Source organism: Enhydra lutris, unplaced genomic scaffold (assembly GCF_002288905.1).
Source record: "Enhydra lutris kenyoni isolate GAN:26980312 unplaced genomic scaffold, ASM228890v2 scaffoldscaffold122, whole genome shotgun sequence".
In the NCBI taxonomy this organism is placed as follows: domain Eukaryota; kingdom Metazoa; phylum Chordata; class Mammalia; order Carnivora; family Mustelidae; genus Enhydra; species Enhydra lutris.
Genome location: NW_019154206.1, coordinates 544460 through 570209, shown reverse-complemented (window position 1 = coordinate 570209; position 25750 = coordinate 544460). Strand labels below are relative to the sequence as shown.

Here is a 25750-nt window from a genome sequence, read left to right as displayed (position 1 = left end):
ACATACATATGGCCAGACACTTGTTCAGATAGCGTTGGTATTGCCAAGACCCGGGAAAACACAGGTCTACTGTGAATGCACTGCCTCCTTGAGCACCCATGTGCCATTAGGAGAGGGTTCTACCCTTAGGCATCTGCCATTGTGGGAGGAGGCTGTGGCCTGTGCAGACCCCAGGAAAGCCCCTGCTTCCCTAAAAGATGGTGCCAAGCTCTGTCCCTCCCTTCCATTTGTGTCTGAGTCAGCGGCACTGATGTAGCAGTCACCTGTTTGTGGGCATCGCTGTGGGCACGGTACTTCAGCACATGCACAGCTGGTGTAAGTGTCCACGCTGCTGCCAGTGGATGTACCAGTGAGTGCCCAGGCTGGAGGCAGAAGCCGTACAGTAATTTGAACTGGGTAGATTTGATACGTAAAGCTATTAACTATAGGGGCACATGCGTGGCTCAGACAGTTGAGCATCTGGCTCTTGATATTAGCTCAGGTCATGATCTTGGGGCTGTGAGATGGAGCCCCGCATCTAACTTCGTGCTCAGCCAAGAAGATTTAGAATTAATTTTTTTTTTAAATTAACTATAAGGATGCCTGGGTGGCTCAGTCAGTTAAGCATCTGCCTTTGGCTCTGGTCATGATCCCAGGATCCTGGGATCAAGTCCCACATCAGGCTCCCTGCTCAGCGGGGAGCCTGCTTCTCCCTCTGCCTGCTGCTCCCCCTGCTTGTGTGCTCTCTAACAAATAAAATCTTAAAAATAAGTTATACAGTTATTAACTATAACAGAGAACTAACTCTTAAAATTCTTCAGCTGAGAGAATGCCCAATGTAAGAATAAATTTTCGAGTGGGAGCCCTCCTCAAGGTTGGAGTTCAATGTGGGGGAAGATGTGTTTGCAACACACCAGGAGGCAGAGAGATTCTCTGGGTTGCCCAAGCCAAGCCGATAACACCTCGATGTGGTGGGCCAAAGCGATAGCGGGCGTGCAGATGACTTAAGGTGCCACTGCAGGTACAAGGCCTACGGCATTAAGGTATCTGCTGGGAGAGGCACTGGGAAGCCGCTTGCTAGCAGGGTACCTTGGGGTGCATGGTATCTGTATCAGGAGGGCTGTGGTGAGGTGGCGACTGGGCCAGGCCAAGGCTCTGAGCTTGCCAAAGGGAGGCCTGCTTTGGGCAGAGTCTCCACATGTACCACTGCTGTGGTGGCAGGAAGAAGAGAAACAACTTGTGGTTCCCTTCAGTGCCCTCTACGACTGACCAAGCTCAACAACGTGCTGACTGTGGAGGAAGACTGGCTGCAGGGCCCAGCCCACCACAGCGGACGGGCACTGGTATGAAGCAGAGAGGCGATACACTGGTAACTGCAGTGGGCTTGGGCTGTTTTCTGATCTTTTTTTTTTTTTAAGATTTTATTTATATATTTGACAGAGGGAGAGAGATCACAAGTAGGCAGAGAGGCAGGCAGAGAGAGAGGAAGGGAAGCAGGCTCCCTGCTGAGTAGAGAGCCCGATGCGGGACTCGATCCCAGGACCCTGAGATCATGACCCGAGCCGAAGGCAGAGGTTTAACCCACTGAGCCACCCAGGCGCCCCTGTTTTCTGATCTTTTTGCTTTCACAGATAGTTGCTCTGTTTCTATAGCTGTCTTTTGGTGCTCATAAGCATTCATATATATTTTTTTAAAGATTGTATTTATTTGCATGAGAGACAGAGAGATGGGGTGAGCGGGAGGAGGGAGAAGGACAAGCAGACTCTGTGCTGGGCATGGAGCCAGACTCGGGGCTTGACCTCACAACCCTGAGATCATGACCTGAGCCAAAACAAGAATTCATTTGTGGGGTGCATAGCCAGGAGTGGAATTGCTGAGTAAGAGTATACATAGGTTCAGCTGTAGTACATACAGGCAAGTTTTCCAAAGTCATTATTTGTTTTTTCAATTCTTATTAATACTTTTATTGAAAAACACTATCACTATTTTATTCCATACCCCATTCATCCCTGGATGCAGGCCAGTTTTGTATTTTAGCCACGAGGAGCACCCGTTAACAATACGTGATTGCATTACATTTTCTGTGTGCTACTTAAAAAATTGCCACAAATTTAGTGGCTTAAAACAACATCCATTGATTAGCTCACCGTTCTGCAGGTCAGAAGTCTGGGAGGCACTGGCTGGGTTGTCTGCTCAGAGTATCACAAAGCTGAAATACATTGGCTGGGGAGGCTCTTATCTGAAGACCTGGGAGTTATCTACTTCCACACCCATTCAAGTTGTTGGCAGACTGCAAAGCCTTGTGGTAGGACTGAGGTCTCTATTTCTTTGCCAGCTGTCAGCCAGGGTTTGTTCTGAACTTCCAGAGGTCACAGTGGGACTCCCTCTATCTTACAAGCCAGCAGTGGTGAATCAAATCCTTCTCAGGCTTCGATTTTTTTTTTTTTTAAGATTTTATTTTATTTATTTGAGATGGTGGTGAGGGGGGGCAAGGTGGAGAGTGGCAGAGGGAGAAGCAGACTCCACTGAGCAGGGAGCCCAATGCAGGACTCCATCCCAGCACCCTGGGATCATGACCAGAGCCTAAGGCAGATGCTTAACTGATTGAGCCACCCAGGTGCCCCATGCTTCGAGTCCTTTGGACTTTCTTTCCTGTCACGAGCCAGAGAAAACTCCATGCTTTAAAAGGGTTCACGTGGGGCGACTAAGCCTGGGTGGCTTAGTCATTCAGTGGCACTGCCAATATTCTGACCCGTGGAAAGCAGAGATCAGGATTCTTATGCAGAAACTTTCCATTATGAAAGTGAAATTTCTAAAAAATCTCAAACGTGGACGGGCACTAGTTTTCCATCTGCCTGCAAACAGAGGCAAGGCATATTCTCCTGGGCCATCTGCATCTTCTACACCGAGACATCGGGCCCGGAAGCTTCAGGAAGGGTGGAAAGGGGCAGTTTCTGAGCAGCCACCTGGGGCCACTGAGGTCCCAGGGGTAGGGAGAGTCCTTGGCCTGTCAGCCTGCATTGGGTCAAAGCTGGGGTCTCAGAGCCAGGAAGTCACCAGGCTTGGGCAGCTGACTCTAACTCGGGCCTCACGGGATGGTGGAAGGAGGAGCAGTTTCTTTCCACTTACGCCCAGGTGGCTGTTTTGGGGAGACTGAACTGGGGCAGGGGAACCTCCTGGGAACTCTGATTCACCAGTGTCCTCTGCTGCCCCCAAGAATCCCAGAGGCTGAGCAGCCCCGGGGAAAGCTGGAACCAGAGCGCCGGGAACTGTGTCCAGGCCCTGGAAGCTCCCAAGCCCGCAGGATGAGGACACCTCGGGCCCTTCATGGGGCTTCGGGTCGGTGGCTCTTCCTATGGATGACCAGCTGGGACTTCCAGTCAAAGCCACGGCCACAGTCCCCACAGAGGTGGCGCCGCTGGCCCACGTGGCCCTTGCGGTGGATGACCAGCTGCGACTTCCAGCTGAAGCTGCGCCCACAGTCCTCACACGCATAGCTCCGAGGGCCTGGGAGCATGCGCCGGGGGGGCCGGGGTGTGCCCGGCTCCCGGGAACCCGGAGGCAGCTTCTGAGCACCCCCGATGCCCAGGGCCTGTGGACCCTGCCCATCCGCATGGGTCCGGTGGTGGATGACGAAGACTGATTTCCAGTCAAAGCCTCGGCCACACAGCTCACAGGTATAAGGCTTCCTTCGCGGGGCACCAGCCTCCAGCCCTGCTCCCAGCATTGCCCTGGCAGACACAGAGGCCCCAGACGGGCCCTCCCAGGTGACAGATCCCGGGCCCTGGGGTGGCTGGGCCTCTGGGCACTGGGGTGGACCCTCGCAGTGGCTCTCACTTTCATCTCCTGGGGGAAGGAGGGGTGGCAGTCCCAGTAGCCCAGTACCCTTGACATTGGCCCACCCTCTCCCGTCAGGTGTGTGGGGGTGGACAAGCTCCCACCCCAGCAGAGAACAGGTGGTTCGGGTCACATGGAGAAGAACTCACCCGGGTGGAGGCTTCTTCGACCCTCTGTCCCCGTACGCAGTGCCCCAGGCTCCAACTCCACCCGTGCCTCTGGCTGGGGGGCTGGTATCCCTGCTGGGGTGAGGGGCAGTCAGGTAGCAGTCATAGCATGGGGGTGGGTGAGGGGCTCTTACATATTAGGGGCGGGGGTGGGGGCCCTGGTGGGTGACAGGGTGCCCTCAGGTAATGAGCAGGAACTCAGGTAAGCGCTGGGAGACATGCACAGGACAGGACTGGGCAGAGTACCCTGTGGTTAGAGCTATGCAGACACTGAAGGAGGGGTGATGGCTGGTCCTCACCCAGGGAGACCACCGTGCCATACTTCTCCAGCATTGCGTCCCAGTACAGTTCCTTCTGTGACGGGTCCAGTAGCCCCCACTCCTCCTGTGGGGATATGGCCCATCACCCTTGGTACCTGTCCACCCTCCAACCTCTGGCTCGCCTGCAGTGCCCACCCTGCCCGTGTCCCCTGGTCATGACCTTACTCATTATCTGAAGTAGCGGGCAGGCTACCTAAGGCTCTTTTGCTCGCTAAGGGTGAAGCTGAAAAGGGTGTGTGAAGGTTGGGAAATAGGGCAGAGAGGAGCTGTCCTTCAGCTCACTGGGGGGATGCTGCTAGCACCTGTTCCTCTCAGAAGCCCCATTCCATATTCTAGCCAGAGAGAGTAAAGCTGAGAACCCCTTAATGGGTTCTGGGAGAAGCTGACGTGGGCACAGATATGACTGTCCCCACCTCCTTGCCTTGAACAGTGTGCTGCATTGAGAACAAAAGGCCTGGGGACCCAAGGGAATCCAGCCACCTCTCCCCAAGCCTCTGATTACAAAAGTAACAGAGATCCTCCTTGGGGGAGCTGCTGAGGGCTGTCAGCATTCCTGGATGTGGGGACCTAGCTTTGGGGAGGTTTAGTGCAGGAGAACTCGCGTCAGGAAGTGCAGCCAAGCGTCTCCACGCTCAGAGTGGGTGTGTGGGTGGGGTGGTGGGCTGGGTCCCGCCTGCTGCCAAAGGGTGAACTCTGGTGGTTGAAGCACCACCCTGTGGTGGACCCTTGTGGGTTTTACCAGGGCATGCGCTCCCTGCCCCTGGCTTCTGCTCTCCTTGCCTCCCCAAATCCATCATCTGGGGCTTTGCTGGGGTGGGAAAAGTAATCCTGCCAGGCAAATGCCTGCAGGTCCAGGGACAGGGAGGAGGCAGCCCCACGAAGCCACAGCCAGAATGCTGCTGGCTGGAGCGCAGCGGCTCTGGAGGGTGTGGCCTGCCCGCCCAGCTGTCGGGCACTGTGCCATCAGACTGTGGAGAGAGCCTGAGGAACTTTTCAGCCTCCAAGCACATCTCAACCAGCTCTTCCACTGGGAACGCTCCCCAGTGGAGTGGCTTAGGAGCAAAGCTGCTGGGAAAGGACAGGACCCCTGCTGTTCACACTCAGGAACCAAGCAACCAAACACTCCAGGTAGCCGGGGCCTCCGTGGGACTTCCACACCCAGCTGGCCGCAGCCCAGGGCTGGCTGGCCGGCCTTCAAAGAAAGCCCCAGGAAAGAGGTGGCTGCAGGTTATTTCCTAGAGGAAGGCCACCTGTTCTGTGGAGGGGGAGGGGAAACCAAAAGGGAAGGCCAAACTGTTGTGTGGTGCTCAGGCTTTCTTGCCAAGGTTCACCATCTTGACCCCTCCCCACGTGCCCATGAGGGTTCAAGTCCCCAAGTACCAGTTTAAGACTGCTAGGTGTTGGGGTGCCTAGGTGGCTGGGTCGTTAAGCGTCTGCCTTCAGCTCAAGTCAAGATCCCAGAGTCATGGGATCGAGACCTGCATCGGGCTCCCTGCTCAGCAGGAAGCTAAGCCTGCTTCTCCCTTTCCCACTCCTCCTGTTCCTGTTCCCTCTCTCGCTGTCTCTCTCTCTCTGTCAAATAAATAAATAAAAATATAAAACAAAAACAAAACAACAAAAAACTTACTTAAAAAAAAAATGCTAAGGGCTTCAAAATCCCTGATTCCTCTGTAAATGAAGAAACCAACCCTTACCAGTGTCAGTCGCTCTAAACCAGATTCTGTGGCCTAAGGCCCAAATTTTTCCCAATTTTAGAGAGACCACCAGCCTGTCCCTGTCCCTGAGGATCTGCAGAAGGGACCCTGATACCAACTCCATTTCTGGGCAGCAAAGAGCACAAAAGCTGCTAGCCAAGAAGCCTGAAAAACTGGCAGGGCAGAGTGGCCACCAAGGACACAGTCCTCCTTCTGGGTGCCTGTACCTTCCACCTGGGGCTGCTTACCTGAATCCTGGGTGGGTGGAAGGATGTGGAGGCTGGTTCCCGGTGTCCAGGGTGCCCCTCATAGCACTGGGCTGGATTTGGGGGATTGGAAGATGCTAGGAAATGAGGCAGATGAGGGTTAGGGGCCGGTCATGTGAGCCATGGCAGGTGACCTGGTGTTGGTGCTGCAGCCTTGGCCTTCCTCTGCCAGGAGCCAGGAGGCTACTATGTGTGCCAGTCACATGGCAGGCAGCCTGCCAGTCCTTTCCTCCTGCCTCCTGGGGACCCAGCTCTGCAGTCCTTCCCGAGTCCTCATCCCATCTGGGGATATTCACCTTCCTTTCAGGAGCCCCCCAGACCTTGTGCAGCTCCCACTCTCACCCATCTCCTGCCCATCAGCATCTGGCTCCTCCTTCACACTGCAGCTAAGCTGGGCAGACCTCTCCGTCTGGGTGTCCTGGGATCCCTCCCGAGAGGTGGCCCCGAGAAGCTCCACTGTCCCTGAAGGGTGGGATCTCCCCAGGGACTCCTCTGTCTTCTGTGCTGCTGGGAACACCACTTGCTTCAGGACACGGGCTGTGATCTGAGGGGAAAAGGAATGTCACAAGGGCTCTCGTGTGGCTCTGTCCCTCAGAGAAGCCAATGCTGGCCACACTCACCCAGCCCAGCAGCTGCCCAGGGTCATGCTGCAGGCCCTCGACCAGGGCTACAGCCTCCTCAGGGCTGCCTGGCCGCTGGCCCCGCACCCAGGCCTGGATCTCGGGGGGCAGTGTGCTCAGAAACTGCTCCAGCACCAGCAGCTCCAACATCTGCTCCTTGGAGCATGCCTCCGGCCGCAGCCACTGGCGGCACAGCTCTCGAAGCCGGGCCAGGGCCTCACGGGGACCTGCCACCTCCTGGTAGCAGAATCCTCGGAAGCGCAGGCGTGCTGCCTCAGGCTCCTCCAGGATGGCCACGGCGTCCACAGAGGGCAGGCGTGGGGGGCCCAGTGGGGATGGCATTGTTGTATTGGGTGTCTTCTTGTAGCCAACAAGAGAGACCTGCAGGAAAGGAGGGGTCAGGGTGCGGGCTAAGAGGCCATGGCGAGGGTAGGGCGGACAGGCCCAGCCCAGGGGGCTGAGGCTGGTTGAGGAAGGGCTGTGGCCCAGGGATGCAAGAGGCTGGGAAGGCTCGGTGGAGGGAGGGGTCACAGGAGCTGGCTGCCGAGGGAACTGAAGGCAGAATGAAGCCTTGCGGTTGGACGCTCTGGAGGCAAGTTGTCCAATGGAGCTTCCAGGAAACTGCAGGAGACGATGAAGAGGAGGCGAAAGGAGTCACTGCGGTCTTCCAGGGTCTCACTCAGAAGCCGAGTAAAGTGACAGGCAGGAGGAGGAGGAGGGGCAGGCAGCCAGGGACTGGGTGAGGCCATCACCCCTGGTGAGGGGGAGCAGTGACGGTGGGAAGAGGCCTCAGCAGGACACAGGGCCGTGCTGGGCTGTGGCGGAGTGTGTGTCCCCACGATCTCCAGATCTCCGGGACATGGGGACATGTTGACGGAAGTGGGCCCCCTGCGGGGCCAGCTAGAAGGAGGAGGGACGTCTGCGTCACGGGGCGAGCCAGAGGCTGTGTGGACTCCAACACACCGCGCTCGCTGACCCCAGGGGACTGGGAACAGCTCGCGTCGCCCGAAGCAAGCGTGTGACAATCACAACAAAGCAAAGCTACGAGGTGCGTGGGGTCCTCAGCGGACACTGTGTCCCGGCCGTCAAGAGGGTCTGGGATGAACTAAGGCCACCTGGGGGACCCGTCAGACCAGCTAGACCAGGCCTGACCCCCCGGAGAACGGTCCCCAAAAGGGAGGGGTAAGAAGAGGTCCTGCCGGAGGAGGGGGAACGCCGTTCCGGGTGGGAGGAAGGGCCCAGGCCGAGGTGGGAGGTAGGGCGCGGGGGGGCGCGTCGGGCGGTAGGCGGGCGCTCCGAAGTGCGGGCAGAGCGGCACCGCCGGGTGCCCCCGGGATGCAAAGAGCCGCGGCCCGCCAGGCCCCGCCCGCGCTCACCTCCGCCGCGGCGCGGGCGCCAGAAAGCCGCCTCTGTGGAGGGGCTCCGCCCACCGCCCCCGCGCGTTGCCATGGCGACCCCGCCCCGGCCAACCACGCGCCTGCTCGGCAGGTCCCGCCCCCCCCCCTTCGGACTACGTTTCCCGTGAGACTCAGCAAGCGAGGACCGGCGCGGCCTCCGCCAGCGGATGCTCATTGCCAAAGGCCTCTCACAACTGAGAAGAGCTCTGTTCCTCTCAGAGAAATGCGAAGAGTCGCAGACTGTGGGGGCTCCCTCCCCGCTCTGGCGGCCGCTCTTCCTTTGCATCCGAGCCCTGGACTCACCAACGGCCGCGACGGACGGTACGTTAGACTCCTGCGCGTGCGCACAGTGGCTCCGGCGCCTATTGGCAAGCGAGGGGGGTGGGAGGAGCGTGACCTCACGGCCGTCCCGAGCTAGCGCCCCACCTAGGCCACGTTGTATTCGCGGAGCAGTCCTCTTGGTGACCGCTAGAGGACACCCGCCCCCTCCCTGTTTCCAAGGCAACGGCCAGAGCGTCGCCGGGTCCTCCCGGGAAGCCGGAAGTGACTGCGGGAACAGTGCAGACTCGCCTCCAGGTGGTTCCCGGAGGAAGCAGGGGCCGACCTTATCTGTGGACTTTCTCCGCCAACCCCGGGAAGGACTCCAGCGGGGATGGTGCTGGGGTCCTTATTCGACCGCTGCTGGGTGCCCTGCGGACATCGAGAACAAGGACCAGGGTGGACACATATTTACAGAAGATACTGTCCCATGATTTATACTCTCAGAGTCTCAGACACGTCTTCAGATGTCAGTACAGCGAAGTGAGGGACGAAGGTTTTTGTCCAGCTTATGGGACGCCGCTAACCTTTTACATGGGGTACCAAAACGAGTAAGAGTACCTTCAGTTTATCTCAGTAGCCAAGAACCACACTGTGGGAAGGGGTGCTTTGCTTCCAGAAATCAAGTATTCGGTCCTAAATTGCATATGCCTGTTTTGATTTCTTGGGATACCTAGTAATCCCTAGCTGCTAGCACTCAGTGAAGAGCAGTGGTCATACACACGGGATGCTCTGAGCATCTGCATGGGTGGGGCCTGTCAATTCTTCCACGCGTCATCAGACTGAGCTGTTTTGGGTGGGGATGGGGGACTTAGATTGTTTCTCTGGAACTGTATGGATTCCCCAGAAATGTCTCTTCCACCATGGGGAGAGCTAGTGCTCTAATAGCTTTAGTAGCTGTCCCCCAGTCACCTTTGCTTTAGGTCCCTTCTCCCAGGGGGCTGCTGCTTTACAGGCCTTCTGGAGTTCTGCACTATAAGCCTGGTGGAACCTCTGCCCACTTCCCCCAGGGCCAAATCAATATTTAGCTTTCTCTAAATCAGAGATAGATCCCACATCTGGTTCTAGTTCCACAATGCCATTGCTTCTAGTTTCACCATCCTCGTTCTTGTGGGTTCATATTTTTAAATACTCTCATCTCTGTAGCTCCAGTGAGTTTCTGAACCAAGTGAAATGCATGTGTTCACACCACTACCTTGCCCCAGAGAGCTCAAGGGCACTGTTACACTCAGCCTATTCAGGATTAAGGACTAGTCTAGAAAAGAAAAGAGAAAAGAAGAAAAGGAAAGGAAAGGGGCGGGGGGAGGAAGGAAGGAAGGAAGGAAGGAAGGAAGGAAGGAAGGAAGGAAGGAAGGAAGGAAGGAAGTGGGAGAGGGAGAGGGAGAGAGAAAGAAAAAGACTAGCCTGACAGGACAAGGCTCAGCATGACCACAGAAGTTTAGTGGAGGGCAGTGTAAGGCTCAAGATATGGGGGAAGGCAGATAATCATGGTCACTGTTCCCCTAAGGCCCCAGTGTGGGCCACTGACCATTCCTACGCACTGGGAGGGGCGGGTTTGAGAAGGGTAGAGGAAGTGAGACATAGCAGGGGCCAAGCACACAGGTGGGAAGGACCTCAATGAAGTGGGGAGGAGATTGGTGGGGAGATGGCTCAGGACATCAGACCCAGCTCAAGGGGTCATGAGAGCTCCAGGAGCTCCAGTCCAAGATGCAGAAAAGGTTGCATATGACTTGAGTCACGTGCTGCTTGACAGTTGCCTTTGCCTCTGAATCCCATGGGCTCCCAAGAAAGTGGGGGATTGTCTGCATTTCACAGCTGTGCAGACTGAGAATGGCACTCTCATGATGCGATTCTAAAGGAAGATGGGGATGAGGCCAGAGTGTATACCAGATCAGAGGAGAAAGGATGAGTCCAGGAGGGGTGAACAGTGGCTCAGAGGCCTGTGGGGTACCCAGGAGTTGCCACAGAGGACCTGCATCTAAGGGTCTTTAGGAGTGGGTTCAGCAAGAATCCTCTCTCTGCAGGAGTTGTGAGGTTATAGAATAAAAGGTCTGGCAATGCTGGGAGGAGACAAGTGAGTATGAGAGGACAATATGTGTGGTCATAGTATATGACACATAGCTGCCAAGTCTTGGAGATGGTGGGACTAGACGATCCACCAAACTGGAGTCAGTATTTCTGGCCACTATTGGTGACCCCAGCCTAGACTCCCTGGCCTGGATCCACAAAGACTCATATCGAGATAGAAGTCCTGTTTGGGGCCACCCCATGCTATCCTCCCTACTAGATCTCCTGGGCTGACCCCACACCTCTGGCTACCAAGGGAGTAACAGGTATCACAGATACCCAGTGGACCTCAGACAGGCTACATACCTACCCTTTCACTCTCAGAATGACGTGGTCAAAGCCAAGTGTCTGCAGCTCTGTCACAACACACAGTGATGGCATGTATGCAGTCTGCTAAGGTGAAACAGGCATCAGACTGTTACCGTGCACACGTTTGACAAATTTTTATCAGGAAGCCTCTCTGGACTGTGATGTTAAACCCTCTGACCCAGGACCTGGAGGCTGGGAGGGGAGGCTGAGGCTGTGGACTTCCACAGTGCCCTGCAAGGATTTACACAATGTGCGTCCATTCAACTTCAATTTTGGGTCTTTTCTGTTCCCAAGTAAAGAGACCACTACCACCCCTGGGTTTGAGGACTGAGGTGAGGATGGGCCCTGGTCTGCTGAGGGCCACAGGGAGAAACCTGGGCCCCACCCCACCCATCCAACTCAGTGTCCCAGGATGGGAGGGTGCACACACACATGGCCTTAGGTGACAGCAAATCCTCTTTCCAACTCAGGAAGTGAACAGGTGGGCACTTGCCCACCAGACCCTGCAGAAACAAGTAGTCCCGTCTGGTCTCTTCCAAACCTGTTGTTGTAATCCCCTCTTGTTAGGGCAGTGGGGACATAAAGGGTCCTGTAGCGGTGCTTTGGTAACAACGGGACATGGCCATTGCTGAGGCTGCCGTGAGAAACTGAATAAAAGAGCGTGGCTCAAGAGCCACCACCTTGATGTCTGTCTTCCTCTGCCCACCCAGGGAACTGCCACCTCTACTTGCCCCACCCACTAGGAGACTGCCATGTGCACACAACCAGGCCTGACATCACCCAGCTCTCACACCAGCAGACCAGAGCACGGGTGCCAGAGCATGGGGGCAGAGTGGTGAGCTGTCTGGATACTGGGCCTGTGGCCTGGATTCAAGTGCTGGCTCTGCTATGTACAACTCATCCCCTCTCTCTGCCTCAGTTTCCTCATCTGTAAGGTGGGGATACCAGCCACAGTAGCCTGGTGGTACCTGGTGGTACCTGAAGGCAGGTACTCCTCAGTGTAGTATAGGTACTATGAGTGTAGCCTCACAGGCCTGGAAACTGGCACGTGTTGGCGCTTATCAAGATCCTGCCTTCAGGATGCTGCAAATTCCCTCTGGAGGCCTGAATCTCTCTCTCTCTCTCTTGTGTTCTTTGTTCCAGAGGTGGAAGATAGGACCTAGACCCAAAGTCAACCCCAGACCCCGAAATGAGCTCCTGTCCACTGGGTCCACTTCCAGGAGATCTGGAGGAAGGGGGCCTTGGAGGACCATCCTGAGGGTTGGCCTGGTGGCCAGTTTGTGCATGGGCAGGGGAAATGTCGAGGGCTGCTTCCCCAGCATTCCAGCACTCCCCTGCCTCACCTGAGCACCCACAGTCATAATGGCATGAAACGGCACTCTGACTCCCAAGTCTCTGCCCTACTGAAGTCCCAGCATCCGAATGGGGGGACAATCCCCCTGATATTTCTGCAGCCTGACCACTTAGGGCTGGAGTGAGCTGTGGCTGAAATGGCAAACATCGTCACACGTGCAGACGGAACCACAGTGCACATACGGTCTCCTCCAAAATGTGGATATGGAGGGAACACAGCTGTGTTACGACAAGCCAGGGAAGGCTGGAGCTGTGAACTCAGGCTTCAGCAGGCTTCGAGACTGCGGCTGGACCGGAGGCAGGAGTGGGCCCCGCTTCCCTCCCCAGTGAGCCCTCTGATGAGGCCACTGAAGAAGGCCTGGCCTGGGGGCAGAGGCCTGCCCCACGCCGGGGTCTCCGCACAGGTTTCTCTCCTGTGTGGATCCTCTGGTGGTGGAAGAGGGCCGGGCGCTCGCGGAAGGCGCGGCCACAGTGCGAGCACACGAAAGGCTTCTCGCCCGTGTGGATGCGTCGGTGGCTGAGCAACACCGCGCCCTTGGCGAAAGCCTTCCCGCAGTCCCCGCAGCGGAAGGGCCGCTCGCCCGTGTGCAGCAGCTGATGCTGCGTGAGGTTAGAGCTATGACTGAAGGCGCGGCCGCACTGTGCACAGGCGAAGGGCTTCTCGCCCGTGTGCACACGCTGGTGCTTGAAGAGAGAAGAACCCTGGCTGAAGGCAGCCCCACAAAGGGCACAGGTGTAAGGCTTCTCCCCCGTGTGCGTGCGCTCGTGCTGAATCAGGTGTGAGTTGCGGCAGAAACGGCGGCCACACTGGGCGCATGCGTACGGCCGCCCGCCTGCGTGGATCTTGCGGTGCTGGCTGAGGTTGGAGCCGTGGCTGAAGGCCTTGCCACACTCGCCGCAGCGGAAGGACTTCTCGGCGGTGTGTATGCGCTGGTGCCTCACCAGCGAGGAGCTGTGCCGGAAGGCCTTGCCGCAGACCGGGCATGCGTATGGCGTCTCCCCACTGTGGATGCGCTGGTGCTGCGTCAGGTGTGAGGTCTGGCTGAAGGCCTTGCCACACTGCGCACACTCGTAGGGCCGCTCCCCAGTGTGCGTGCGCAGGTGCTTGAGCAGGTCGGAGCTCTTCACGAACACCTTGTTGCACGCCCTGCATTCGAAGGGCTTCTCCCCGGGGAGGAGGCCAGGGCCCATGTGGAGGGCCTTGCCCAGCTGATCCCAGGCTGGGGGCTCCTGGGCAGCAGGGTGTCCATGAGACTTGTGGCTAGCCAGACTCTTTCCTCCTTCCCCAGAGGTGAGACCAGCCTCAAATTCTGGAATTTTGGAGAAACCTCTCCGAGAGGCCTCCCGCCCACATGCCCTTAGCTGCTTGCCTGGCATGGGGCGGGTCACAAGGGCCTTCTCCCTAGGTGGGCAGTCCTCAGCTGGCCTCAGTGGGGAGGTCAGGCGCAGACTGACACTGGCCTCCCCACTGCCAGGACCTAGCAGGAGCTGTTCCCAATAGATTACAGACACCCCTGTGGGTTTTTTCTCCTGAGAGGGGGAAATGCCCTGCCAGCCCTCCAGGCTCTTCCCGTGCTCACAGATGCCAGTGAAGGGGAGGACCCTTGTAGATGCTGGAGGGGAGCCATCATGGAAGGACCCTGGCAGCTCTGCTTCTGCTGGAACAACCCTGTCGTATGCCAGATGACGGGAACCTAAAGGCACAGAAATGGCAGATCCTGGGTCACCCTGGCCAAGAGGGGATTACTGGGCCAGGCCTAGTGTTCAGGCAAAGGGGATGCTAAGGATTAGGTGTGCAAGGTGGGGAGAAGAGCAGTAGCCAGACACCAGTCTATGTCATTCCCTCTGGCCCCAGGAACTCCTCAAGCTTGCTTTTCCTCCTTACACTAATGGCTACCTGATGCTACAGGCTTTACTCACAAACTCATTTCCCCAGGCCTCTCCCCTGGCATGGTCAACTCCATGAGAGCAGGACCAGGAACATCCTGGGAAAGGCTGCGCCCCGGTGCCTAGAATGGGCTGCTCTGGGAGCTCCCCTTTAATGGGCAAGCCAAGACCAGAGCCTCCAAGAGGGGCTGATGATAGAAGGAGAACAGGAGGGAGTCAGGTGGGAGGCAGGAGATGAGAGTGTCCAGGAAGGCAGGGAAAGGGAGACAGAAGCCTGGCCATTGGTGGGCCCAAGTTCACACTCTCCGAGTCCCCACTCACCAGGGCTGGGCTTCCTAGGAGCATTCCTGACTGGTGTCACAACTGTCCCACTGAGAACCCAGGGCTCCTCACCACGCTCAAGCTGAATGACCACCCGTGGTCGTGAGGCAGAGAGTCCTGTGAGAAAAGACAAGCAAGTGAAGGGCCAGGCCCGGCACAACGGGTAATAGGAGCCAGGACTTTATGGGACACAGATGGTGTCATCTGGTCAATGAAGAAAACCACACCACAGGGCAGGACTCACAGGAAAAGAGCATTGGTTCCCGTGAGGAGAACCGGGTTGGCAGTAGCAGATGAAAGGGGCAGAGCCTGGACACAGAGGTGCCACAGTGGGACAGGGACATTTGGCCAGCAGGTGTGAGGCTGCTTGTAGGCCAACGGGAGATGCGGGGTTAGTGCTGGCAACAGCTGAGCTTCCCGTGGGAAACCCAGGGCCTTACCTAGTGAGGCCACAAGTGCGAAGTTCTCTAGCATCACGTGGCAGTACAAGGCCTTCTGGGCTGCGTCCAGGAGCTCCCACTCCTCCTGGGAGAAGTACACGGCCACATCCTCAAAGGCCATCAGGCCCTACAACAGTGGGCAGGGGAAGATGGACACAATCTAAGCTATGGTTCTATGACCCAGGACCCACCTCCCTGGCCCAATGGCTACCTTTCCCATGTCCCTCAGAGGCTTACCTTCCTCGCCCTGACCCCCTCCTCCCCCGGGCTCTGCAACTGTGCCGATTAAACTTCCCTCCTCTCCCCTAAACCCTACCTGTCTAGCATAGATGCTTTCTCGGCCTCCACACTGGTCACTTACACAAGGCAGCCAGAGCAAGCTCACGGCATTCAGATGGCTGCCACCCCAAAGGCAGGCCCAGGTGCCCCTTGTGCTCCAGCCTTTGCACAAACTGACCCTCCCAGACATGCCCTTAGCTCTTCTTGTAACTAGCGATTGTACAAGTCCCAGCTATGGACCTGCCGGGACACGCCCATGCCTGGAGGGATGCCATCTTCTGCAGAACGTGCCTGACATCCCAAAGCTGCTCCTCCAGCTTGAGGACTGACTGCCTGATCCCCTCCGGTCACTATAGGAGGGGGCCCAGGGATCCAGTGGCCACACAGGAAGTCAGTTTCCTCCTCCCTCCATAACTACGCACACCCCACCCCTCCATTTCCTTGGCCAAAACCCCTGCCTTCAGCCACTTGCCAGACTTCCTCCCAGAACCCCAGAGGCTACCGACATGTCTTCATCTCCCTGGAGAGCTACCCATCCCTGGCTGAGTCCACGAGATTCCTTCCTCCTAAATGGGATTCCCAGGCCCTGCCTTGGCTCGGAATATCAGGACCGTGTCCTTGGACATCTGCAGTTTCGGGTCCACGTGATGATACCTCTGCTCTGGGACATACTCTTAAGCCTGCTTTTCCCTCAGATTCCTGTTTCTGATACAGCAGTTCTATTCTTCCGGGTGTTCAGGCCAAAAACCCTGGGACTGTGCTCCGCTGGGGCCACTCGCTCCCCCTCCGCACCTGAGACATCGGATCTATCCCGAACCCACCACGTTTCCCATCTCCACCGGCCCAGTGCGCCGCAAGCGGCGACTCGGGCCACCTACTGTGGCACTGCCTGCTCCCGGCGCGCGCGGCCACCCCGGTCTGCGTCTTTTCTCCGCCAAGCACACGCGGCGACACTTTAAAAGCCCTAACTTGAAGCATGTCCGGTCTCCGTCGAACCCTCCATGGCCCCCGACGCCAGCTCCTCGGCCTACCATTTCTGTCCGGGGCTCACTTCAGAAGCCCAGCTCCGGGAGCACCCAGGCTCAGTCTCCCCTCCCGGCTTTTGCACGTGCGGCGCCCTCCGCCTGCAACTTCCTTCCACCCTCACCCCCTTGGCCGCCAGGACGGGGGATCTCACACGTGCACGCCCCCCCGCCCCCGGCCTGAACACCGGGGCCTGGGACGAACCGAGACGGGAGACAAAACGTCCCGATGGGGCCCCTCCCTGAGTCGGGACTCGGGTCCCTCTAGGAGCGACCTAGGCGGGTGGTTGGGGGGTGGGGGAGGGAGTCCGACGCCTCCTCGACTCACCTGCGCCGGGTCTGTCAGAGCCGCGGTCGCCATCAGAGCTTGCACTTGGGGACGCGTAGAAAGCGACGGACGAATAGAACGTCCTGATTCCGGGCCTCAGTCTCCCCGTCCGTCCAGAGCACAGACGCCCCGGAGCCCAGGACGCCGCCTCCCCTGCCGCCCGGGGGTCGGAGAACACGTGACGCGGGCCACCGCCCCACAGCCCCGCGGGGCGGCCCAGGCTACACCCGGAGAAACCGAGGTTCGGGGGGCGCGACGGCCGCCGGCGCCCAAGCCATGCGCCCAACCGCCCTCCGCTCACGCCCTCGTCGCCGCCCTCGCCTCGGGTCTCCACGCCTTCTGGAACCCCGCCTGTGCCCGCCGCGCTCGGGTCCCCAACACCGGTGTGGCCCCGCGCCCCGCTGCAAAGTGACAGTCCCCGGACGCCGGAAGTCCAGCCCCCGCAAGCCCTCATTGGCCCAATGTGCGCTGCGGACGCACGCGCGCCGCCTTCTGGGAAGCGTAGTTCCCGCCCGCTCTGCAGCCAGACTGGCGTCGCTCTTTCGGATCTCCGCGCAGCACGCTGGGAAATGGAGTCCCGCAGGCGTGCCCCCGCTTCCGCCGGCCCGCGCGCGTTGGGTGGCTAGTCTGCGTCCTGGGACCCGTGACGGCACCCGAGCGACCCGAGGCTAAACGCTGCACGCGCGGAAGCGGGAACCGCTGAGGTGCCAGGAGGCGACCCCAGCCCGGGGCTTTAAGGACAAAGCCCAGTGGGAGGGGCGGGCCAGAAGGGGTGGCGCTGGGGCAGCGAGCCCGGGAATGCGACCCCAGGTTCACCTCTGGAGGCCTGTGCTTCGTTTGGCCTCTCTGTGGCCTGTGAAGGGTTAACACCAGTTTTGCAGCCCATGCACCAAGGGGTGCAAGCCCCCGGCCTCAATTACTTCCATACATACAGGCACGCATGCATGCATACAGACAGACAGACGTGGTACAGTAACGTTACCCAGCGCCTTGTTGCCCACTTTGGTAAGGAGATAGGGAATTCATCTTCGTCAAGCTCATTCATTCTTTCTGTCTTCCTTACTCTCTTTCTCCCTCCTTATACATGCATCTGTCTCAGCCATAACTATCTTTGGAATGTAAATCCTGGAAATGCAAGAGAGCCCATAAATTTTGGAATATTCGTTTTTTGTTTTTTGGGGTTTTTTTTTAAGATTTATTCATTTATTTGACAGACAGAGATTACAAGTAGGCATAGAGGCAGGCAGAGATGGGTGGGGGGAAGCAGGCTCCCCGCTGAGGAGAGAGTGCGACGTGGGGCTCCATCCCAGGACCCCAGGACCATGACCCAAGCCGAAGGCAGAGGTTTTAACCCACTGAGCCACCCAGGTGCCCCAGGAATATTCGTTTGTTAAGTATTGCTCACTTTGAAAGAATTTAAGGAAATCTAACATCTTAAACTCATGATTTAATCAAAAGCTTAGAGGCATTAACATTACAAGCACTGTTAGATGTTTGGAGACATTTAATTTCTTAAAACCTTATTTTAAAATTATCCCTGTAGGGGCGCCTGGGTGGCTCAGTGGGTTAAAGCCTCTGCCTTCCGCTCAGGTCATGATCCCAGGGTCCTGGGATCGAGCCCCGAATTGAGCCCCGAATCGAGCCCGGGATCGAGCCCCGAATCGAGCCCGGGATCGAGCCCCGAATCGAGCCCCGCATCGGGCTCTCTGCTCGGCGGGGAGCCAGCTTCCTCCTCTCTCTCTGCCTGCCTCTCTGCCTACTTGTGATTTCTGTCAAATAAATAAATAAAATCTTTTAAAAATAATAAAATTATCCCTGTAATGTGTAATTACTTAGACTCCAGGGATCCTGGTTGCCTAATATTTAGAGATATGCTAATTGTTTGATAAATTCATAATTTAATGAATTGGAAATGAAATAAAAATGGCAACTTCCTCTGTACACAAAATAGTTCCATATCCCTGGCTCGGATCTCCCCTGAACAAGATTGCACTGCCGGGTGGGGGTGGGGGCTGTTATCTGGTGCCGGTGGTTGGACTCCAAACAACCCGGTGGGACCTCTGTGAATCCCCGTGTACACCTGTAAACTAGATAATAGTAGACACTTGCATTCTGCGTAATTGTGCTGAGCACCAGTTCTTTCCTTGGCTGGGCTGAGCCTACTGATGAGCCCACTGAAAGCACTCTTCATTTCTACTGGTGTTGTTTCCTTCAAGCCTTCACTTTTGACCTTTCCATAGTTTCCATCTCTCCACTTACATTATCCATCTATTCCTGCATTTTGTCTGCTTTTTCCACTACAGCCCTTAACATCTTTCTTAATCATTGTTATTTTACATCCTGATAGTTCCAACCTCAGTGTCCTATGTGATTGTCATTGTGATGATTGCTTTGTGTGTCCTCAGATTTTCTTTTTTTCTTGCCTTTTGACATGCCTTGTCAGTTGCTGCTGAAAGCCAGACATATGTTTGGTAACAGGAAGTAAGGTAAACAGGAGGTTCGTGTGAGGATTTATGGTAATGTGGTAGGAGTAGGGCTGAACTTGCTTGCTGTAGTTATGGACGCCAGAGGCTTCAGATTCCTCCTGTGCGCTAGTTTTCATCTCTTCTCCAGACTTTGTGCTCTGGAGAGTATTCTTCACAGAGAGTCCCTGTCTTGCATCTCCGTTAGCTGTAACCCAGTGTTGTTACACTGCAGCTCCACGGATGCCGTGTCAGGTGTTCGAGGGCAGGAGCATACTAAATCTTCCAGTGAAATCTCAGTCTTCAGTGGGACTGAGTCTCAGGAGCACATCTCTACCGCTGTAGTTTCTTTTACTTCCTGACCCCAACTGCCTTCCCTGGCTACGGCATTCTCAGTGTATTTCCCTGAAGCCCTAGCACCTGTTGACTATGACCTCTCAATTAGGTGAGAGAAGAAGGCTAGAGCGACCTGGAATGGGAGCAGCGTCCTTCACCCAGCTGGAAAGAGCTCTAGCAGCTTTACTCCTGGTAGTATATGTCTTTGTAGGGAAAAGGCTCTGCGTCTATTTCTTTTATATATATATATATTTTATTTATTTATTTGACAGAGAGAGATCACAAGCAGACAGAGAGGCAGGCAGAGAGACAGAGAGAGGGAAGCAGGCTCCCCGCTGAGCAGAGAGCCCGATGCGGGACTCGATCCCAGGACCCTGAGATCATGACCTGAGCCAAAGGCAGAGGCCTAACCCACTGAGCCACCCAGGTGCCCCTCTGCGTCTATTTCATAATGGTTATGTTTCTGGTCATATGACAGCTCCTCTTCCTCTGCTCCACACTAACAACGAAAAACAGAGAAATGCCAGTTAACTGAGTGCATATTGGACACAACCAGGATGAAGTCCATGGAGTCAGTGCCAAGGGGACAGGAATTATGTTGACTGTGCGCCTCCACAGCCTAGACTGGGGGACCCCACGCAGGTGTGAGTACAGACTGACATGGTAGGCCTCTTGCTCACTTATCTGTTTGGGGGATTTGGTACAGCCTTAGCCTCTGCTGACAAGGGAGCACCATGCTGGGGAGCAGGTCTAGGCAGTGGTTATACCTGGACTGCAACCCCTTGGAGGGAACACACTGCTGTCATTAAATAGCACATTAACAAGACATTTCAAAGACATGTGGCCAAGTCAGGACACATTAAGGGGAGTCTGGTGTTAAAGGACGTAGGAGAAAGAGAGGAGGGTTGAGGGGAAAGGATGAAATATGAGGCCACGGAAGTTGGGCACAGCCAGGGGCTGGGAATCAGGAGAGAAAAGGAGAGTGGAAGGACATTCTGGAGTGTCTACTGTTTGAAAAGACACAACAACAAGCCCAAATGGAGTGATTTGCCCCCATCAAGATGGCAAACTAAGACAATTGAACCAATGTGCCAAAGTAATAGAATATGTATAAGTTCCTTAATATATATGCAAGCTCCCTGTCCCCACACCCCAATACACTAAATAAAAGTTCTAGGGAGCCTAGGGAAGCTCTGTCCGTTAAACATCTGACTCTTAATCTCGACTCAAGTCATGATCTCAGTGTCTTGGGATCAAGCCCCACATTGGGCTACCTTTCCCACTCTTGCTCCCTCTCTCCCAAATAAATACATAAAATCCCCCCCCCCCCCCAAAAAAAAAGCAACATGGAAGAAGAGGAGTCAGAGCTTAGGCCCAAGCTAGGTCAGGCTGACCTGAGTTTGCAGCTCGGTTCCTCTGACTATAACCTGCATGATCTTGGGCCCTGATGTCCCGTGATTTCGGTTTCTTCACATCTCAATTACTGGAGTGAGATTGCACAGCTTGTGGTTTTGGGGAGTATCAACATTCAGCCCCTGGCCCAGGCAGCTTTGCATTAATGTTGGGCACCTCCCTGACTTATGGAAAACACTGCACCTGTCTTGGGCCACACCCTTAACAGTGCTATAGCCCTACACACGTGGGAGCCAGAAAGTGCCTCTAGCCACCGGCGTCCTCTCCCACTCCATCCCAGTTCAGAGGGTTCCATTCTTTTTTTTTTTTTTAAAGATTTTATTTATTTATTTGACAGATGGAGATCACAACTAGGTAGAGAGGCAGGCAGAGAGAGAGAGGAAAGGAAGCAGGCTCCCCACTAAGCAGAGAACCCGATGGGGGCTCGATCCCAGGACCCTGGGATCATGACCTGAGCTGAAGGCAGAGGCTTTAACCCACTGAGCCACCCAGGCGCCCGGAGGGTTCCATTCTTGACTGCTGCAGGAACCAGAATGTCACCTGCTCCTGCCCTACCTTTCATCTCTCAGGGCAGCTGGCTGCTAGTGTGCACGGTGATGAGGAAGCTGGCACCGCGGGCCATACCTCGGGTGGCCAGCCTTGACATGTAGGATAGGGAGAGGGAGTAGCCCAAGTGCCCAGAGCAAATCACCTGGCACCTGGGACCTCCTGGTTTAACCACATGGCAATGGAATGGTGACACTTACACGGAGCTCTCTAATAACAAAACTACAACAACTTAACGAGTTCGATGTCTCTTGTTCAAGGGAAAACCATCCGTGGATTCTGCGTGTCTAGCGTCTCACAGTACTGGAACATTATTTTCAAGGGATTGGGGGCCCCGATGAATGAATGAACTTTATCATGGCCTACCTTGTTTGAGCTACTGTTTTCAGCTTTTCGCATATGTTCACTCATTTACAGCTCATGACCCCTGTGAGGCGGGTGCTGTTGCTGCTGTGTTTGTACCTGTCTCGGGACAGCATAGGAGGAATAGTGTGGCTGGATACCGGCTTGCTCTGCAGTCCTTGTACTTCACTGGTGCCCTCTCCCACTTACTCTCCATGATGATAAAATCATCATAATAAAGCCACTGACCAGGTAGGGTGGATTTGAGGGTCTTTGGAAGGAGAGGAAATATCCTTAGGTGGTGGCAGTGGAGGGAACTTAAGCACGTGACCAGTATTTCTGATGCCTAAGCCAGCCTCCCCATTGACACCGAATCACTACAGCCTTGCTGCTGAACCCCAGTCTGCATTCCAAGGGAGAAGCAGGCCAGTCAAGGCCAGTCAAGGGAGACAATGGCCCCAGAAACTCCAGGGTGTGGGCTTTATAGCAATTTTTTAAAAAGATTTTATTTATTTATTTGACAGAGAGAGAGAGAGAGAGAGATCACAACTAGGCAGAGAAGCAGGCAGAGAGAGAAAGAGGAAGCAGGCTCCCTGCTGAGCAGAGAGCCCGATGCGGGGCTCGATGCAGGGCTCGATCCCAGGACCCTGAGATCATGACCTGAGCTGAAGGCAAAGGCTTAACCCACTGAGCCACCCAGGTGCCCCTATAGCAATTTTTTTTTGTGGTGGATCCTAGGGTCGTCTCATTTGAGTGACAGGCCTGGATTATATAATAACCGGCCAACTAAACCTGTCCTTTCCTGCATTCAAAATGCCTACATGGGGGCGCCTAGGTGGCTCTTTTCTCTAAATAAATAAATGAATAAAATCTTAACAACAACCCCCTCAAGCCCGCAAATGCGTGCACCCTAGGAAACCTCAACAGGATTTCTGTTCTAGAGACACAGGTCACATAAGGACAAGCAGCTGCTTTTGCACAAGGGCAATCAGCACACCACACTTAACTCTTCCTCTTCTGGGTTGTAACCACAGACAAACTGCTGGATATTTGGGAGGGGGTGGGCCCTGGGTGGGCCTGGGTTGCAGTGGGACACCTGGTCAGGACACCTGAGGTCCATCCTCCCATTGCTCATGCCTAACCTCTAGCAGGAGCTGTGGATTTCCTGGCTTGAGACCGTCAGGCACTATTGGAGTTTTCCTTCTGGTCCCTAAGGAGGCCACATTTGGACTCAGAGTCAGGGATAACCCCCTGGCACGGTGCTAGGCCCTGCTGAGTACACTGAGGGACTTGAAGGCGTTTTGCTTGCCCGGCAGGAATTTATAATCACATTACTTCGTCTTACAACACAGGATAATTAGACGAGTTTGCCTTCACTGAATATTGAATTCTGTAGTTCTGCTTGGACTGGTGCAGCCGGCCCTTGAGCTGTGGCAGACCCTCACTGCCCTGTGACGGTCAACAGACACCTACCCTCCAGCTCAGCTATTCTTTGAGGGATTTAGCCACGGAAATGAAAGCACATGACCACAAAATCCTAGTACGTTAGGGGCACCTCAGTAGAGCGTGTGAATCTTGAACTTGGGGTCAGGAATTTAAGCCTACATTGGGTATAGAGATTGCTTAAATAAAGAATCTTTTTAAAATTTTCTTTCAAAAATCCTGGTATAAATATTCATAGCACCTTTATCCATAACAGCTAAAAGTTGGAGACAGCCCTGATGGATAACAACTGGTGAGTGGAATAAACACATAGTAGTACAGTAGTATCTCCTACAGTGAGGTACAACTCAGTAAGGGATGACACAATGGTATGTTACAACACGGATCCATCTCCCAAAATTCTGGTGAGTGAAAGAACACACAAAACAGTCCATACAGTATAGATTATCCCCTTCATATGACGTGCTAGAAAAGACAACCCTAACTGATAGTGGCAGAAAGCACGTCCTCAGTAGTGGCCTGACACATGGGTTGGAGGAGACAGAGTTGGAAGTTAATGAAAAGTAAACTTTAGATGTGATGAGAACGTTCAGTATTGTAAGTGTGGCCATTTCATATGTGTATGCATTTGTAAAACTCACCTATACATTTAAAAAAGTATTTTGGGGCATCGGGCTGGCTTAGACAGTAGAACATCTGAATCTTGATCTCCAGGTTGTGAATTTGAGCCCCACGCTGGGTGTAGAGATTACTTTTAAGAATTAGGAGCATTTGGGGTGCCTGGGTGGCTCAGTGGGTTAAAGCCTCTGCCTTCGCTCAGGTCATGGTCTCAGGGTCCTGGGATCGGGCCCCGCATCGGGCTCCTTGCTCAGTGGAGAGCCTGCTTCTCTCTCTGCCTCTGCCTGCCTCTCTGCCTGCTTGTGCTCTCCGTCTGTTAAGTAAATAAATAAATACAATCTTTAAAAAAAAAAAAAAAGAAGTTAACAGGGTGCATGGAGCACTGGGTGTAGTGCATAAACAATGAATTTTCGAACACTGAAAAGAAATTAAAAAATAAATAAATAATTTTTAAAAAGATAAAAAAATTAAAAATAAAGAAGAAGTTAACAGGGGCCGGGGCAAGGGGGAATGGAGAGTTATTGTTTAATGGGCAAAGTTGCTGCTCAGGTGATAGAAAACTTTTGGAAATAGGTAGTGGTGATGGTTTTACAACATTATGAATGCAATTAATGTCATGGGACTGTACACTTAAAAATGGTTAAAATGAAAACTACTGTGTTTTAACTACTGTGTTTTAAATACACTACTGCATATTTAACTACAATTTTTAGTGTAGTAGTAATTACAATCTGAAATTACTCCCCCCCCCAAAAAAAAAACCTGTTTTAGATTCCTCTGCTATCTGAAAATTAAGTGTCAGTGAAAAAACACATTTTTGTGGAAAAAGAAAGTCAAAAGAGGAGATAGGAGATGGAGCAACAGAAGCAAGAGGTTGGAGTGATGTGAGGAAAGGAAGTCAAGCGCCAAGGAATGAAGGCTCCCTCAACAAGCTGGAAAAGGTAATGAACAGATTTTCTCCTAGAGCCTCAAAAGAAACCAGCTATGGTAACACCTTGATTTTTGCCCATCTAAATTAATTTCATCTGGCCTCCAGAATTGGAAGAGTAAAAAAAAAAAAATTGGAAGAGTAAACTTCTGTCGTTTTAAGCCAGTCGGTTGGTTTATGGTAATTTATTACAGCAGCAATGAGAAACTAGCACAATCCGGGGCGCCTGGGTGGCTCAGTGGGTTAAAGCCTCTGCCTTCGGCTCAGGTAATGATCCCAGGGTCCTGGGATCGAGCCCCACATCCAGCTCTCTGCTCAGCAGGGAGCCTGCTTCCTCCCCTCTCTCTGCCTACTTGTGATCTCTCTCTGTCAAATAAATAAATAAAATCTTAAAAAAAAAAAAAAAAAGAAACTAGCACAATCCCTGCATAGCTCACATATCCTAAAATGCAGGATTTTAGGGGCGCCTGGGTGGCTCAGTGGGTTAAGCCTCTGCCTTCGGCTTGTGTCATGATCCCAGGGTCCTGGGATCGAGCCCCGCATCGGGCTCTCTGCTCAACGGGAAGCCTGCTTCCCCTCCTCTCTCTCTCTCTGCCTGCCTCTCTGCCTACTTGTGATCGCTCTCTGTCGAATAAATAAATAAAATATTTTAAAAAATAAACAAATAAAATGCAGGATTTTAGAGGTGGGCAGGCACTTGTCCGCTCTGGGGATTTGGAGCCCTAGTGTTACCAGCTTTCCACCCCGTTTGGCACTCCTGTCACTAGCACTGAGGCCCAAGGGAATCCCATTTGCGGACAGGTTAGTGGACATCTTTGGGGTCATTATATTCTGCCTACCACAGTACAAGAATATACTTTTTTAAAAATTTTGAACACTGCCTATATGGCTACTTGCAAAGTCAGAATGAGGGCGTTTTATTCTTTGATAGATGTCAACAATGATTCTCGAAAGACGTGTTTCCAACTTGCCCTCCCCTGGCAGTGCTATGAGAGCCCTGGGATGATGATGATGATGATGATAAGGATAACAACAGCTGTCTTGTCTGTTTAGTAGTG

The 25750-nt window shown here is 54.4% G+C and overlaps 2 protein-coding genes across 6 annotated transcripts in view; both read right to left on the bottom strand.

The window, feature by feature from the left end:
• Nucleotides 1–2562: 2562 nt before the first annotated feature.
• Nucleotides 2563–8679, bottom strand: LOC111139869 (zinc finger protein 446). 4 transcript variants are annotated; one of them, XM_022492295.1, is made up of 7 exons: nucleotides 8584–8679; nucleotides 6884–7264; nucleotides 6606–6807; nucleotides 6246–6340; nucleotides 4283–4367; nucleotides 3966–4058; nucleotides 2563–3825 (listed from the first exon to the last, which is right to left on the bottom strand). In XM_022492295.1, the coding sequence occupies exons 2-7, from the start codon at nucleotides 7223–7225 to the stop codon at nucleotides 3305–3307; spliced, it is 1338 nt and encodes a 445-aa protein (XP_022348003.1). In that variant the 5' UTR covers nucleotides 7226–7264; nucleotides 8584–8679; the 3' UTR covers nucleotides 2563–3304. The 4 variants fall into 4 exon arrangements, with proteins under 4 accessions (XP_022348003.1, XP_022348000.1, XP_022348002.1 ...); XM_022492292.1 differs by lacking the exon at nucleotides 8584–8679 and having other exon boundaries at nucleotides 6884–8376; XM_022492294.1 differs by lacking the exon at nucleotides 8584–8679 and having other exon boundaries at nucleotides 2563–3809; nucleotides 3962–4055; nucleotides 6884–8376.
• Nucleotides 8680–9962: 1283 nt separating this feature from the next.
• The window catches only part of LOC111139855 (zinc finger and SCAN domain-containing protein 22-like), a 135779-nt gene continuing 119991 nt past the window's right edge, over nucleotides 9963–25750 (bottom strand). Inside the window, exons 1-4 of one of the 2 annotated variants that reach the window (XM_022492271.1) lie at nucleotides 16605–16965; nucleotides 14976–15102; nucleotides 14536–14652; nucleotides 9963–14021 (exon numbers count right to left, since the gene is read on the bottom strand). In XM_022492271.1, coding sequence (XP_022347979.1) covers nucleotides 12586–14021; nucleotides 14536–14652; nucleotides 14976–15102; nucleotides 16605–16637 — 1713 coding nt within the window. In that variant the 5' untranslated portion in view covers nucleotides 16638–16965 and the 3' untranslated portion in view covers nucleotides 9963–12585. Of the gene's footprint in view, nucleotides 14022–14535; nucleotides 14653–14975; nucleotides 15103–16604; nucleotides 16966–25750 lie in introns of those variants that run through there. The other variant, XM_022492270.1, reaches the window with a different exon arrangement.